This window comes from Pygocentrus nattereri, chromosome 17 (genome assembly GCF_015220715.1).
Source record: "Pygocentrus nattereri isolate fPygNat1 chromosome 17, fPygNat1.pri, whole genome shotgun sequence".
Lineage (NCBI taxonomy): Eukaryota > Metazoa > Chordata > Actinopteri > Characiformes > Serrasalmidae > Pygocentrus > Pygocentrus nattereri.
In genome coordinates, this window is record NC_051227.1 from 5,992,541 (window position 1) to 6,007,755 (window position 15,215).

The 15,215-nt window shown below is 40.7% G+C and overlaps 1 protein-coding gene across 4 annotated transcripts in view; it reads right to left on the minus strand.

The window, feature by feature from the left end:
* Positions 1–15,215, minus strand: part of fat3a (FAT atypical cadherin 3a) — a 228,981-nt gene that overhangs the window by 13,034 nt on the left and 200,732 nt on the right. For all 4 annotated transcript variants that reach the window (XM_037546775.1, XM_037546774.1, XM_037546773.1 and 1 more), the window contains 4 exons: positions 12,637–12,790; positions 9,707–9,959; positions 8,287–8,725; positions 1,884–1,994 (listed from right to left, as the gene is read on the minus strand). In XM_037546775.1, the coding sequence (XP_037402672.1) occupies positions 1,884–1,994; positions 8,287–8,725; positions 9,707–9,959; positions 12,637–12,790 (957 nt within the window). The remainder of the gene's footprint in view (positions 1–1,883; positions 1,995–8,286; positions 8,726–9,706; positions 9,960–12,636; positions 12,791–15,215) is intronic.

Genomic DNA, 15,215 nt, shown 5'->3' on the forward strand with positions numbered 1-15,215 from the left:
TAAAATAAATATATTACCTCAACCCCTGCTGCATCGTCCAGCTTCTACTGAGCTTCAGGCGGCTAACAGCCACCCTGACATACCTTGACAAACTTATTTCTCTGTATTTCTGTTCTCTCTGTATCTTTGTGATGATCCAGCTCAGAAATCCGGTTCAAACACTTCGTAAATCTGTAGAGCTGCCCTTTCCATTCCATCTTATCACGAGATCGTATGTGACTCACATCTGGAGTTATGAGTCTGTGAAGAGGGGCTGAGATACACATCGTCTGCCTCTCACCGTGTGCACCTGGTGGATTCGTGTGTCTGACTACAAACTGTGTGAAACTGACCAATGGACACTCAGGAAATCACTCATTTCTGACCATCACGTCGGAAACCCTTCATACTTCATTCAGTCGTCTTGGACACAGACATGAAATTGTGTGGAAAGGGGAACATTTATCTACAATTTTGTTTAAATATTCCACCACTTTTGCAAACTTTTGAACACCAAAATAATTTGTCCACAGGAGTTTAGCTATTTTTTTGCAAGAAATATTAAAAATTACTTCAGTTTTTTAACTTTAAGGCTGGATTATCTGTTTACAGTTCTCAAGGTCAAAGGACCTCATTATAGAGAGCTATGTTCTGAGAGTTTTTTATATATATGGGTATAAAGACGTATACAAGAGGCTTTAGTTATTTAGTATTGTCATTATATGCCATCACCTGTGCCTCGGGGTCTGCAGTCATTATTGCACTGCCTTTTCATCTCAGGTTATAGACCTTATTCCAAATTTTTGTATGTTTCTATTTGTGTATAGGCCTGTAGATTCCTCTAGATTTCCTTCAGGATCAATAAAGGATCTATCTGTCTGTCTTAAAGGCAAATTTTATAATATATGCACAAATCAAGGAAATTCTCCAGAGGGTTAATCATCAATGCAAATGCTGACTCTGATCTCAGCTCTACATTCGAAACAGTTTTTGAATGGACTTACTTTACTGCACTTACTGCATTGCAGAAAGCCTGTTTGCCAGAATTGTCATACTTAGGCAAGCCTAGGCTGGGCAACTGTAAACTGTTACAGTTTTGAAGTATTAAGCATTTTAACACTAAGCACGTTAAGCCTGTTTGGGCTTATAAACAGCTTCGTCTTCTGTTTGTCTTTTTTGGCTGTGAAAAGGTAAATGCGTCATGTTGCTCTGTTTCTAGGCGAGTTCTGCTGCCAAATTTGACACTAGGGTTGTCCCAGAGGCCTCATCTGATAAGTGTCACTTGAGCATGGTATATCCTTTTGAAAGGCAAGAAGGACAATAATGAGGTCAAATGGACAAGGGCTCATTAAAGCCAGTTTTGAAACTGGCCCATGTCTTTTGCTCTAATTTACCCCTTAAATTGCCAGGGGATCCAAAGCCCTCATGCCATTGAAGAACTCCATTAGTTTGTAGTCAAACAGCATATGTAATCAAACCCACTTCTAATAGCTGCACCCATTTCCTGCGTAGTTTTGCCTGCATATTTAAGTGTGTATTTTGTATTATTATATCTTTGGTGCCAATAAACTATACTTTAAGGTTTGCGCATCAGTTCTGTACGTAACTTTTAGACAGAATTCGTCCAGTTTTGAATGAGACCTCCGCCAAATTAGTAGCTTAGTAAGCAAGACTTTTAGGGATAAACGTGGCCTCCAACGATATTTTACAAACCAACAATATTATTTTCCTGTAAAACCAATTTGAAAACCGGCACTGACCAGTCAGTGAACAAAACCAAGGCTACTAAACACACACACACACACACACACACACACACACACACACACACACACACACACACACACAGTATCTCTATGTACACACTCTTCCCTGGCGGCGATGCATAAGTGGGCGGGGCTTACCATTGTCGTCGCAGGAATCAGACTGAAAGGAGCTCAGTGACTGGACCTCAGAGTTGCTGCCTTTATTGCTACCCGAAAAACAAGTGACCTCTTCCAGCATGTCCACTTTACCTACACACAGAAAGGTCAAAGGTCAAAACATAGTAAAAATCTTGTTACTTTTTCGATCCCACAGAGTTCACACCGATTTTTTGTCTTGCGGTAATTTTGAGACGGTCCCTAACACTGAACCTTGAGCAAACACAGGGCTTTGATGTTTGTGGTTTCTTTATGAAACAGAAGTTGGTTGTAGTAAAAGGTTATCTTTCATTTGTCCACAAAACTCTCAATAGTCCAGTTAAAACAGTGAGTTGGGTCTTGAGCTCAAGCCATAAGTGTCAAAACTCGGCCAAAACACGAGGAAAAAGAACACCTTACTGATAATACTAGCTTTAGTCGTTAGCGCTAAGCTAACAGCGATTCGTATAACTCCTTTCTAAAGAGGCTGCAGTCATTATTGCACTGCCTTTTTCATCTCAGGTTATAGACCTTATTCCAAATATTTGTATGTTTCTAATTGTGTGTAGGCCTGTAGATTCCTCTAGATTTCCTTCAGGATCAATAAAGGATCTATCTGTCTGTCTTAAAGGCAAATTTTATAATATATGCACAAATCAAGGAAATTCTCCAGAGGGTTAATCATCAATGCAAATGCTGACTCTGGTCTCAGCTCTACATTCGAAACAGTTTTTGAATGGACTTACTTCACTGCACTTACTGCATTGCAGAAAGCCTGTTTGCCAGAATTGTCATATTGCCTAGGCTGGGATGAAGCTGGACATGAGGGCTCTACAATGCACCATCTTTCTGCATCCTGTGTCCTCCTGACTAACGGTGATTCATATAAATCCTTTCTAACAAGGCTGAAGTTGACTTTTCCATTAGGATACCACAGCGACTGCTTAGCAACCAACTGCGATGCTACCTAGCAACATCCTACCAATTATATGAGATAACATAGGAACCTGGGAACCTGGGATCCCATACCAACACCCAAGCAACCACAATGGATACCATAGCAACCACCTAGCAACACCCTAGGAACCACATAGCAACACTCTAGCAACACCCAAGCAACCACAAAGCAATCACAAACGCCCTGTGAGGTGAGCCGAGGCTGTTGCGGGCAGTTCGGCTGAAGGCAGTGCTGAAACGGGGGCGTGTTGTCAGCAGACTTCCTTCAACAATGGCAGCAATCAGAGCGGCTAGACTGAGAGATAAACACTGATGAGAGATGGTTTATTAGCAGAAAGACGTCCTCTCAGTTCTCACCATCACAGCTGTGCGCAAATGTCACAGCACCCCTGGTCAAACAAGCGAATACAACCTCTACACACCGCCACTGTTTATGTGCTGAATTTAACAGACTGGGGGGAATAAAGAACATAAAACAAAAGTTATGGAACATAAATAAATAGATAAGTTAATGAATAGGTCAATAATTAGAAACTGCATCACCATTTTACGCTCGACAGTGGGCGAATTAGGCAGCGGACAACTGGTCAGTTTCTGCTCACATGTATATACTTCGCTCATTTATTTCTGTATTTCCAAACAATTTTAGAAATGAATTAATTTGTGTTATATACAAACCGGATTCCAAAAAAGTTGGGACACTAAACAAATTGTGAATAAAAACTGAATGCAATGATGTGGAGATGGCAAATGTCAATATTTTATTCAGAATAAAACACAAATCACAGATCAAAAGTTTAAACTGAGAGAATGTATCAATTTAAGGGAAAAATATGTTGTTTCAAAATTTCATGGCGTCAACAAATCCCAAAAAAGTTGGGACAAGGCCATTTTCACCACTGTGTGGCATCCCCCCTTCTTCTTACAACACTCAACAGACGTCTGGGGACAGAGGAGGCCAGTTTCTCAAGTTTAGAAATAGGAATGCTCTCCCATTCAAGTCTAATACAGGCCTCTAACTGTTCAATCGTCTTGGGCCTTCTTTTTCGCACCTTCCTCTTTATGATGCGCCAAATGTTCTCTATAGGTGAAAGATCTGGACTGCAGGCTGGCCATTTCAGTACCTGGATCCTTCTCCTACGTAGCCATGATGCTGTGATTGCTGCAGAATGTGGTCTGGCATTATCTTGTTGAAAAATGCAGGGTCTTCCCTGAAAGAGATGACGTCTAGAGGGAGCATATGTTGTTCTAGAACCTGAACATAGTTCTCTGCATTAATGGTGCCTTTCCAGACATGCAAGCTGCCCATGCCACAAGCACTCATGCAACCCCATACCATCAGTGATGCAGGATTCTGAACGGAGCGTTGATAACAACTTGGGTTATCCTTGTCCTCTGTGGTCCGGATGACATGGCGTCCCAGTGTTCCATAAAGAACTTCAAATCGTGACGCATCTGACCACAGAACTTCCATTTTGCCACACTCCATTTTAAATGATCCCTGGCCCTGTGCAAACGTCTGAGCTTGTGGAGCTTGCTTAGAAATGGCTTCCTCTTTGCACTGTAGAGTTTCAGCTGGCAATGGCAGATGGCACGGTGGGTTGTGTTCACTGACAATGCTTTCTGGAAGTATTCCTGAGCCCATTCTGTTATTTCCTTGACAGTGGCATTCCTGTTTGAGGTGTAGTGACGTTTAAGGGCCCGGAGATCACGAGCATCCAGTAGAGTTTTACGGCCTTGACCCTTACGCACAGCGATTGTTCCAGATTCTCTGAATCTTTTGATGATGTTATGCACGGTTGATGATGATAACTTAAAAGTCTTTGCTATTTTACGCTGGGTAACACCATTCTGGTATTGCTGCACTATCTTTCTGCGCAACAATGGTGGAATTGGTGATCCTCTTACCATCTTGGCTTCTGAGAGACGCTGACACTCTGAGAAGCTCTTTTTATACCCAATCATTTTGTCAATTGAGCTAATTAGTGTTAATTGGTCTTCCAGCTGTTCGTTATATGCTCAATTTCCTTTTTCCAGCCACTTATTGCTACTTGTCCCAACTTTTTTGGGATTTGCTGACACTGTGAAATTTTGATTCGACATATTTTTCATTTAAAATGTTACATTTACTCAGATTAAACTTTTGATCTTTCATCTATGTTCTATTACGAATAAAATATTGACATTTGCCATCTCCACATCATTGCATTCAGTTTTTATTCACAATTTGTTTAGTGTCCCAACTTTTTTGGAATCCGGTTTGTATATATATATATATATATATATATATATATATATGTATATATATATATACTGCTCAAAAAAATAAAGGGAACACTCAAATAACACATCCTAGATCTGAATGAATGAAATATTCTCATTGAATAATTGTTCTGTACAAAGTTGAATGTGCCGACAACAAAATCACACAAAAATCATCAATGGAAATCAAATTTATTAACCAATGGAGGCCTGGATTTGGAGTCACACACAAAATTAAAGTGGAAAAACACACGACGGGCTGATCCAACTTTGATGTAATGTCCTTAAAACAAGTCAAAATGAGGCTCAGTATTGTGTGTGGCCTCCATGTGCCTGTATGACCTCCCTACAACGCCTGGGCATGCTCCTGATGAGGTGGCGGATGGTCTCCTGAGGGATCTCCTCTCAGACCTGGACTAAAGCATCCGCCAACTCCTGGACAGTCTGTGGTGCAACGTGGCGTTGGTGGATGGAGCGAGACATGATGTCCCAGATGTGCTCAATCGGATTCAGGTCTGGGGAACGGGCGGGCCAGTCCATAGCTTCAATGCCTTCATCTTGCAGGAGCTGCTGACACACTCCAGCCACATGAGGTCTAGCACTGTCCTGTCCAGAGCCAACCGCACCAGCATATGGTCTCACAAGGGGTCTGAGGATCTCATCTCGGTACCTAATGGCAGTCAGGCTACCTCTGGCGAGCACATGATGGGCTGTGTGGCCCTCCAAAGAAATGGCACCCCACACATATAATATATGTGTTTTTTGTCTGTTCAGGCTATCAAAAATCAATCTGAATGTGCCACTAACTCAGATTTAGGCAGGCAGTCTAACAAGGCCTTTCATATGTGGTCCTGAATTGGATATGTTTCCACTTCGTGGGCAAGTAGCCTCAACATGAATGCTCAGATCTGAAGTCTTTTTTTTCTTCACTGTGCTGGCGTGTGTTCCTTTGGCAGCAGCGCCAAACCTGAAGTTAAAGCCATTAAAAAATTGAAAAAGCAACACGTCTGACCCTTTTCTCCTTCGTCTGGCTCTAATAATGAAGCCGAGAGCTGATCAGAGCTAATTATCCTCTCAGCGAAGGCTCTGCCGGTCAGTTTCATGATGCGTGTGATTCGTTCGCGTGACGTTATTGATTATGATGTGCGCACACGGGTTGTTTCAGGTCACTGGTTCATTCATATTAATGACAGATTGACTTCAATGAGTGCCAGGCATCATGTCAGAGAGATCTGAGCAAAACATTGATTTGAGCAATGAGGCTTGTAATGCGAACGCCTGATTGCGGGTGCCTAAACTTTTGCACACGTCTGTATCTCTTCCTAATTTACATCTAATTTAAAACCTGAAATTAATGAACACTTTAGCACGTTTGCAAGCTGATCTATCTTTCGTGTGAAGTCGTTAGACATATCTTTACGTTACCTGGTGCTTATATTAAAATAAATAACGACTATTATAATGGACGTCAATGGGCAGACGATCCAGCGCAAAAGACACGGTTCAGCTGTTTTCTGACCTCCAAAAAGCTGCTGTTCATGGTAAGTGAGTGTCCAGATGCAGTGCACAGACACTAGGCTGAAAAACCGCTGAAGTTCTCCTCTAACTGAGGGAATGTCAGTCCACCTCTATGGTCACAGCGGTGAGTATCAGTGGACTTCGACGGACTTTTACAGGGTTTCCGTTAAGCGGGCTGGTGATTCGACAGGAGTCAGAAGGTCAGGAGTTCTGGGAGGAGAAACACGTGGACTGATCTCACGCCATCTACCCTGAAACGCAGCCGGACGCTGCTGCGGACGCTGTCGGTCAGGATGATTACACAACTTAAACGGGTCAGTGGACCAACAGGAGGAGCAGCGCTGCTCTGCTGCTCTGCGGAGGGTTTAGTAGAAAATATGACGGAGTAAAATTTTTATAAGTTGTTTATTTGTGTATTTGTGCTCGGTCGTGTGCAAAAGTTAGCACGCCCCTGCTCGAGTTCCAGACTCATGATTTTCTGCATGTGAGTAAGTAAACACGCCCCCTACATTTCAATACCCAGTTACTGTTTATTTACTGAATTTAATAAACTTTTGAATAAGAGAAACTTAAACGAGACTATATATATATATATATATATATATATATATATATATATATAGATATAGATATAGATATAGATATAGAGATAGATAGATAGATATACAGATATACTTTCAAAGTTTTCATATAAGTATATGCTTTATATATGTAATGTTTCGATTACTGAAACATACATATATACATATTTTATCACTACTTTACCTACATTAATAACTTTTATTATTATTAGTTTTTATTATTATTATTAGTTAATTTGTTATTTTTAGCCTTTATTTTATGAATTTATACACTGGGGAAAAATGGAACATACAGTGTGGCCTGTGAAAAAAGTTACTGCTCATTTTGAGAATATATAATATAAAGTAAAGGATATAGAATTTATTTTTATTATGATTTTCAGTAATTTTTAAAAAATCAACAACACGTTTTTAATCAACAACACATCATTGACTGAGGTGTTTTGCGACTATATATATATATATATACTCTTTATTTTAATTTAACATTGATTTTATGAATTTATATATTGCAAAGCAGCGTAAAATGTCTCCTGTGCCAAAATTATGGGACATTTTTCTTAGTTTTTGTCCAGTATGTTAAATTCAGTAAATCACAGAAATTATGCATAAACGTTTTCTAAAATATTTCAGTGTGACCAGGGGTGCCTAAACTTTCGCATAGGACTGTAGATGCAATATATGCACATAAATACTTTAACATTGGAACTGCACAGTATGTGATTTGATGATCATTATCATGATATAAAATACTGTTGCAGTCAAGATATTAAATATGTAATAAAGAAAATGTGTCATATGCAAATGAGCTGTGTAACCAATCACAAACATCCTGGCTGATCATATTTTCTGTGGATGTAAATCATTCTGGTCAGAATGATGCTGATCTTTAAATATCAGTGAAAGGTGGGCGATATGACGATATTTCATCGTTATCGTGATAATTGACATCACAGTGCGTTTGTTTGGTCACTGATGTAAAACTACGGTGATGTGTATCGGGAAAATGTTCCAGTACAGCGATACTGCATCTTTCCCACATCGTCCAGCCCTGAATAAACACCAGTATTATCAGAGTGTGACCTCACCCTCCTCCTCCCAGGGGCTCTTCCGCAGAGAGTCGCACTCCGATCTGCAGGGTGACGATGGCGGCAGGTTCGGTGCCACACTGCACACCACCACGCCCCTCCGCGTGGCGCCGCCCAGTATCCGCGGAGACTCCGTCGTCATGGTCGCCGTCGCCGGGTGAAACGTGCTCATCTCTGTCAGCTCCGCCCCCCTCCTGGTCCCACCCCTCTTCTCCAGGCTCCCATCGCCGGGGAAGCAGGGTGTGTACGCCATTGGCCGAACCGGGACTTGGGGCGGTCCCACTATGACTCCGCCCCCTTCTGTGTACAGGTTAATGGGGTCTCCCACGGCGGACTGCAGGGGCGGGAAGTGACCACCATTGGCTTTGTGCAGCAAGGCGGCCGTGGCGGGATCCTGGACCAGAGACAGGTTGTTCCTGGAGTAGCTCTTCTGGAACACCTTAAAAATAATAACAATAAAAATAATAATAATATATACAAATTGTATCAACTAAACAATCACAAGCACTTCTAAAGATCTAAAGGTGGCCACGTTTGTGACATCACAACCATGATGAATGCAAAACAGGCTAGTTTTGAAACTTACTGTCCATATATACACAGCATAGACTTCTTTAGTGCTTATTTCAATGAATAATATATCAAATAAGTAATATTTCACTAAATAAAATGACTTAAAACAAGGAAAAATATAGAAATAGCTTAATAATCATAATATAATAACAGAATAAATATCCTTAAGAAAATCACAAAAAATTTGTTTTTAACAATGAGAGCTATGTAAAGAGAAATTCCACCACTGTTTCAAAAATTTACCAAAATTCATTTGTTAACATGGAATCTGTCATTCAGGGTAGTTTAATTTGAAGTGGTTCAGATGTCTTTACAGTGGTGGTGAGAGGAACCAGGCGTCGCCATGACTACAACACAGATATAGACATTTTATTTACCATCCAGAACCTCCACGAGTCTCCTGAGTTCAGATGGAAGGTTGGAAAACAGTGGAAAATCTGGAATAATCAGTTTTCTTTGGGGACTATTTTGCCTCACAGCGCCCTGCATGTCACGTATCCCTCCACCATGAATGGAGTTTAAGGCCCAAACAACCTCAAAACGATCATAAAACAGCGTCTCAGTCATCAGGCAGTGAATTCAGAACCATTTACTATAGGAAATTTCTGTGAGGAGCTTTTAGAGGTGGATGTCTGGTTCCTATCACCACCACTGTGAACAGTTTTGAACGGTAAGTTTCTCTAGAACAGAGGATTTCACACCAAACCACTCTGAACTGCTCTGTTTACAGCTTAACCACTTAATTTGGCAGAAATTTTATAAAAAGGAGAAAAATAGGAGAAAAACTCCTTATAAAGTGGAATTCCCATTTAATGGTGTCGGTGTAACCTGTCCACTGTGATGTTACCTTCTTGCGGAAGGCGACAAAGAGAAGGATGAGCGTGAGGATGAGGAAGAGTACGACTGCGATTCCGATCAGCTCCTCCTTCCCCACGTACGCGTGCCCTGCCTGCATATCTGGTACCAGCACCGGCCGCACCGAACAGGACCGCCCAACGAAGCCCACCGTGCAGTTACAGTAGAACGAGCCAAAGGTGTTTACACACACGCCGCCGTTCTCACACTGCTCACTCTCACACTCGTTCACATCAGAGTCACACCTGCAGAGTGAAAGAGAGAGAGAGAGAGAGAGAGAGAGAGAGAATGAGAGAGAGAGAGAGAGAGAGAGAGAGAGAGACCATTAAACACAATCAATGTGTCTCCTAACAACCACCTGGAAGACCCTGGTTGACCCCAGAACTGCAACCCTCAGATAAACAGCACTTAAAACTTTGATCTCTGAGAGATAGGAGAAAATGAAGCTGCTTCAGATCTGAAAACATCCACAGGTGTTTCTGTCCATCCTTCCACTGTGAGAAGACCACTCAGCGCTGTGGGTCTGAACGGATGTGTAGCTGATCAAGAAGAACCTCACTAAGAAAAGGAGACGGACACAGGAACCAAAGAAGCTGAACGATGGACTGATCACCCCAGAGTCCAGACCTCAACACCACTGAATGGGTTTGATTACTTCAGAAAATCATCAACCAACTTCTCAGACTGAGCTTTGGAGGCGTGTCTGCAGATTCTTTGAGGATCTGAAAGTGAGGCTCCTGAGAAGATCGGAGCTGGAATAAAGGGAGGGAGAGACTCACTGACTGAACACAGCTGAGAGTAGAAAAATGAAGAACTTAGACTTTATAGCTGTTTTGACTTGATATTAAATAAAGGAAGGGGGTCTCTGAGTATGTTCAACCACACACACGCGCACACACACACACACACACACACACACACACACACACACACACACACACACCCTCATATGTGTATGTGTTCTTAATGTCTTTGAGGTGCCGCATTCATTTTTCACTGTCCTTAACTCAGCTATTTCAGCTATTTATATTCTTCAGAGCACATCAAAGACAGACACACCCGAGTGTGTGTGTGTGTGTGTGTGTGTGAGCGTGCTTTAATTAAGTTGTGCTAAGAGTGTGTGTCACAGATAGAAGGGATGGGTGACTAAATGTAATGCAAGTGAAAGTTTGGCCTGTGAAAAATAGTGTTTAAGTTTTGTGTGTGTAAGTGTGTGTGTGTGTGTGTTTGTGTGTGTGAGTGTGTATATGAGTGTGTGTGTGTGAGTGTGTGTGTTTGTGTGTGAGTGTGTATATGAGTGTGTGTGTGTGTGTGTGTGTGTGTGAGCGAGTGTGTGTGTGTGTGAGTGTGTGTGTGTGTCAGTGTGTGTGTGTGTGTGTGTGTGTGTGTGTGTGTGTCAGTGAGTGAGTGTTAAATGTCCAAATAAAAAGCGCAGTTCCTCTGGTTAGTAATGAAGTGCATTAGCATAGCCCAGGAGAGACTGCAGCAGTGTAATCTTCCTCTGACCAGAGAGAGACAGAGAGAGAGAGAGAGAGAGAGGGAGAGCGAGAGAGAGAGAGAGGGAGAGAGAGAGAAAAGAGAGAGAGAGAGAGAGAGAGAGAGACAGAGAGAGAGAGAGAGAGAGAGAGAGGGAGAGAGGGAGAGAGAGAGGGAGAGCGAGAGAGAGGGAGAGAGAACTTTGAGCAGAAAGAATAAACTCTTCCTACAGAGAAAAAAACAGATAAATGCTGCCCTCTGCTGTAGACAGACAGTACTGCAGCTAAACTGACTGAAGGACAGAACACTAACTGGCCAGTTTATTTGAAACACCTACCTTATATAGATGTTTATACAACCCATTCATCACTGCTGTGCTCCAGATATTTAGGAGGTGGACCTGATGATGAATGAGGTACAGTGAGGCTGATAAACAGATTCAGCTTTGAGGCCAGAAACTGACCACTGATGAAGGACTAGCACAAACTGTGCCTCAGCAGATGGACGTCCAAGGCTGGGGTTTCTGATAAAGTGGCCGGTGCCACTGCAGTTAGTTTTTAATTCCCAAAGTTTCAATGTAATCCTGATTACAGTGTAATAAGTGACTTTTTCAATCCGACGGCTCCTTATCGGAAAATTAAATCTAAAACAGGGTCTGAAATGCAAATGACTCTCAACAGATTGCTGGACCTTGTGGATAAGAATCAGAAGTATCACCAAGAGCAAAAGGAAAAAGAAGCTTTTGGCACTTTTTGGGGTAAATCAGCTACTTTTTCTGTTGGTGTGCAATAACTTATCATATTAAACAGGAAGCTGTTTGGATTTTTTTTATCTCAAAAAAAAAAAAAAAAACTGCCCAAACTTCAGGAGCACCTGCCAAATGTCCTACACTGGCAACAAAGCCAAAGCCATGCACTGCATCCCCTTGTCCTTCACTCTTTACCAGGGAACCCTTGAAGAACCCCTTTTCCTCAGTGTCGCTGCTGAACTGAGAACCGAAAGCATCCCGTCCTGTGACCACTGATGAAGGACTAGAGGATGACCAACACAAACTGTGCAGCAGCAGATGAGCTGTCGTCTCTGACTTTACATCTACAAGGTGGCCTGACAAGGTAGGAGTGTCTAATAGAGTGGACAGTGAGTGGACACAGCGTTTAAAAACTCCAGCAGCACTGCTGTGTCTGATCTACTCGTACCAGCACAGCACACACTAACACATCACCACCACGTCAGTGTTACTGCAGTGCTGAGAATGACCCACCACCCAAATAGTACCTGCTCTGTGAGGGTCCGTGGGGGTCCTGACCACTGAAGAACAGGGTAACAGAGTATCAGAGAAACAGATGGACTACAGTCTGTAACTGTAGAACTACAAAGTGCAGCTATACAGTAAGTGGAGCTGATAAAGTGGTGTGTGTGTGTGTTTGTGTGTGTGTGTGTACTGACGTGATTCCGGTGTATCCCCTCTTGCAGCTGCAGATGAAAGCATTCCCGATGGGTTTACACACGCCGCCGTTCTGGCAGGGGTTCGGCACACACACGCTGATCTCGGTCTCACAGCGCCCCCCGGTGTGCAGAGCACTGCAGCTACAGGAGAAACCTGAATAAAACAGAGGTTTATGTTACATTTACACTGTTTACATCATTCAGTTCAACTCATAACTAAAATAACTGGATTGTCCTGAACTACTGGATTACTGTATACATCCATTATTTACACACCATTTTTCTAAGTGATTTTATTTACATATTCATTTCAGCTCTGCATAATGACTCTGACTAAACCTTTTCATCTTTTCATGAGACCACCGGTGGTTCCATAAAGCACTTGGTCATGTTCTTCATAACGTTCATATTACATGAGCTCCATTCAGAAGCTGGGCGTCGTGTGAGGCTGTAGCTCTTCTCTCCAGTCTAATAGACGGTGATGTCATTTTAAACCCTTATAATGAAAGAAGCTGAACTCAGTTTGTTTTTCTACTGAAAGTCAACCCGTTTTTCCCCAAATCTGGGCTCTAAACTATAAACAGACGGCGTCTCTTCGGTGATCTGCTCTGGAAACATTACTTTAATAAAATAACACAAAGAGCATCGGAGATTTTTGGCTTTCAGCAGTAAATTTTAAGCATGCAGTGACATGTGGAGATCTTAAAACACATTTTCTGTTCATTTGAAAGGAACTTTTACAAAATATAAAAAATTACATTCATTTCATGCTGTTACTGAATAATTTGCCTTATGATTTGGTCATAAATTCATATGGAAAAACCAAAATATACCCTGGTGAATAACTGTTAAGTAAAGCATATTATAAATTTACTTTACAAACTTTACATTTTCCTGTTTCGCTATGCTATGAGTCAGATTACAGTAGAGTTTAGCAATATGGCTAAAATAAATCAATAAATATGGTAAATACGGAACACCGTAATTTGAAAATAGCCAATGGACCAATAGAAATGACCCAAAATGACTTGGAAAACAAGTCTGGTTCCATTGACTGACATTAAAAGTAAAGCAAATTTTCCTTCTCCTGTAAAGTTACCATTTTAGAGATAGAAAGTTTAGTTCCGACAACTATATATTACAGTATATACCAATTATATATAATTGAAAACATCTTAAATCTAAGATTTCTAATTTTAAGAACGTGATGAATACATTATAAGATATTTATTTAACTTATTCTACACATTTGTAAATTGTTTCCAGTCATTTCATCGTGTTAAAATGTCATTTCTCTGAAAGTTCATTTTAACTGTTTCAAATGTTAATTCTGGATGATCATGTAAAATAAATTTATCCCAAGAAATAATGCTTGAAACAAGCAAAATCGTCTTCACTTAGTTACGTCACTGTAAAAAAATGATATAATTGCAAGTTTTAAATATAGTTGATACATACTATTTCTCATTTTAAGATTATTTAACTTATTTTTAAACAATGTTTACTTGTTTTAAGTGATTTTAGTAAGACATTACCCCAGTATCTTGACAGATAACTGTGCTTTTTGTAAGAAATATGCGTAAAATAAGCCAAATTATCTGCCAACAGAGTGAAATGGCTAAACATATCTTACTAAAATCTCTTAAAACAAGTAAAAATGTCTAAAAATAAGTGAAATCATCTTCTAATAAGCTTGTGACAGTCTTAAAATGAGAGATTGCTGTCTATTTTCTCACATAACTTTTATATAACTATGAATTTACTTTTCATGGGCGGAGCACAAACAGGTCTATTGTACGACTGTTTAGTTTTACAAAGTTAGTGTTGCTGCCATGCTAACAGCTATTAGCATTCAGTATCAGTGACTGCAGGGTTGATCAGGTGAGTTATTAGAGCTGTTTGTCTCCTGCAGAACAAACGGAATAAAAGTAAAACCCTAATTACTCACAGTGTGAGATTAACAAGGAGAGACGAGCTCCGGGACACAGCATTAATAAACACATTAATCGCATGCAAACGCACACATTAATGCTTTTAGGTCAAGATATTTTTAAAAGTACTACTGAACTTAATTTGAACAAACTTTTTTTTGAGAACGCTGGGTGAACAGGATTAAAATAAAAACATTCAGCCCTAAAACGAGCTCAAACTATTAAAAATAAGTGCTAGTTTGAATGCAATTTAGACAAAAACAGAAATCAAAAGTTATACAACTTTTACAGAAAAGACAGAAATATGATGGTGAAAGTATGAAGCTGAAGTTTATTCGCAACCAGCTTCTTCCATGAACAACAAATTCCAATACAAAGCTGGCGAATAAAAAGTCAACGCAGCCTCGTGGTGACTGTTGCGCTTGCTTTACCTGCAGAAATGGTTGAAATCAATCGAACAGAGAGAGCTGTGTTTGTTTAGTTTTGCTATCATGAGGAAAATGGTCATTTTACCTGGTGAGATTCTCTAGTAAGAAAGTAAAGGCCAGCAAAACGAAGGCAAAAAAGTTGACATTTGCTGCCAAAGTCTGGACGTCTCGACTTTACCCCGTTTGACTATTGTTGATATATTTGAGTAGAATATTGAGA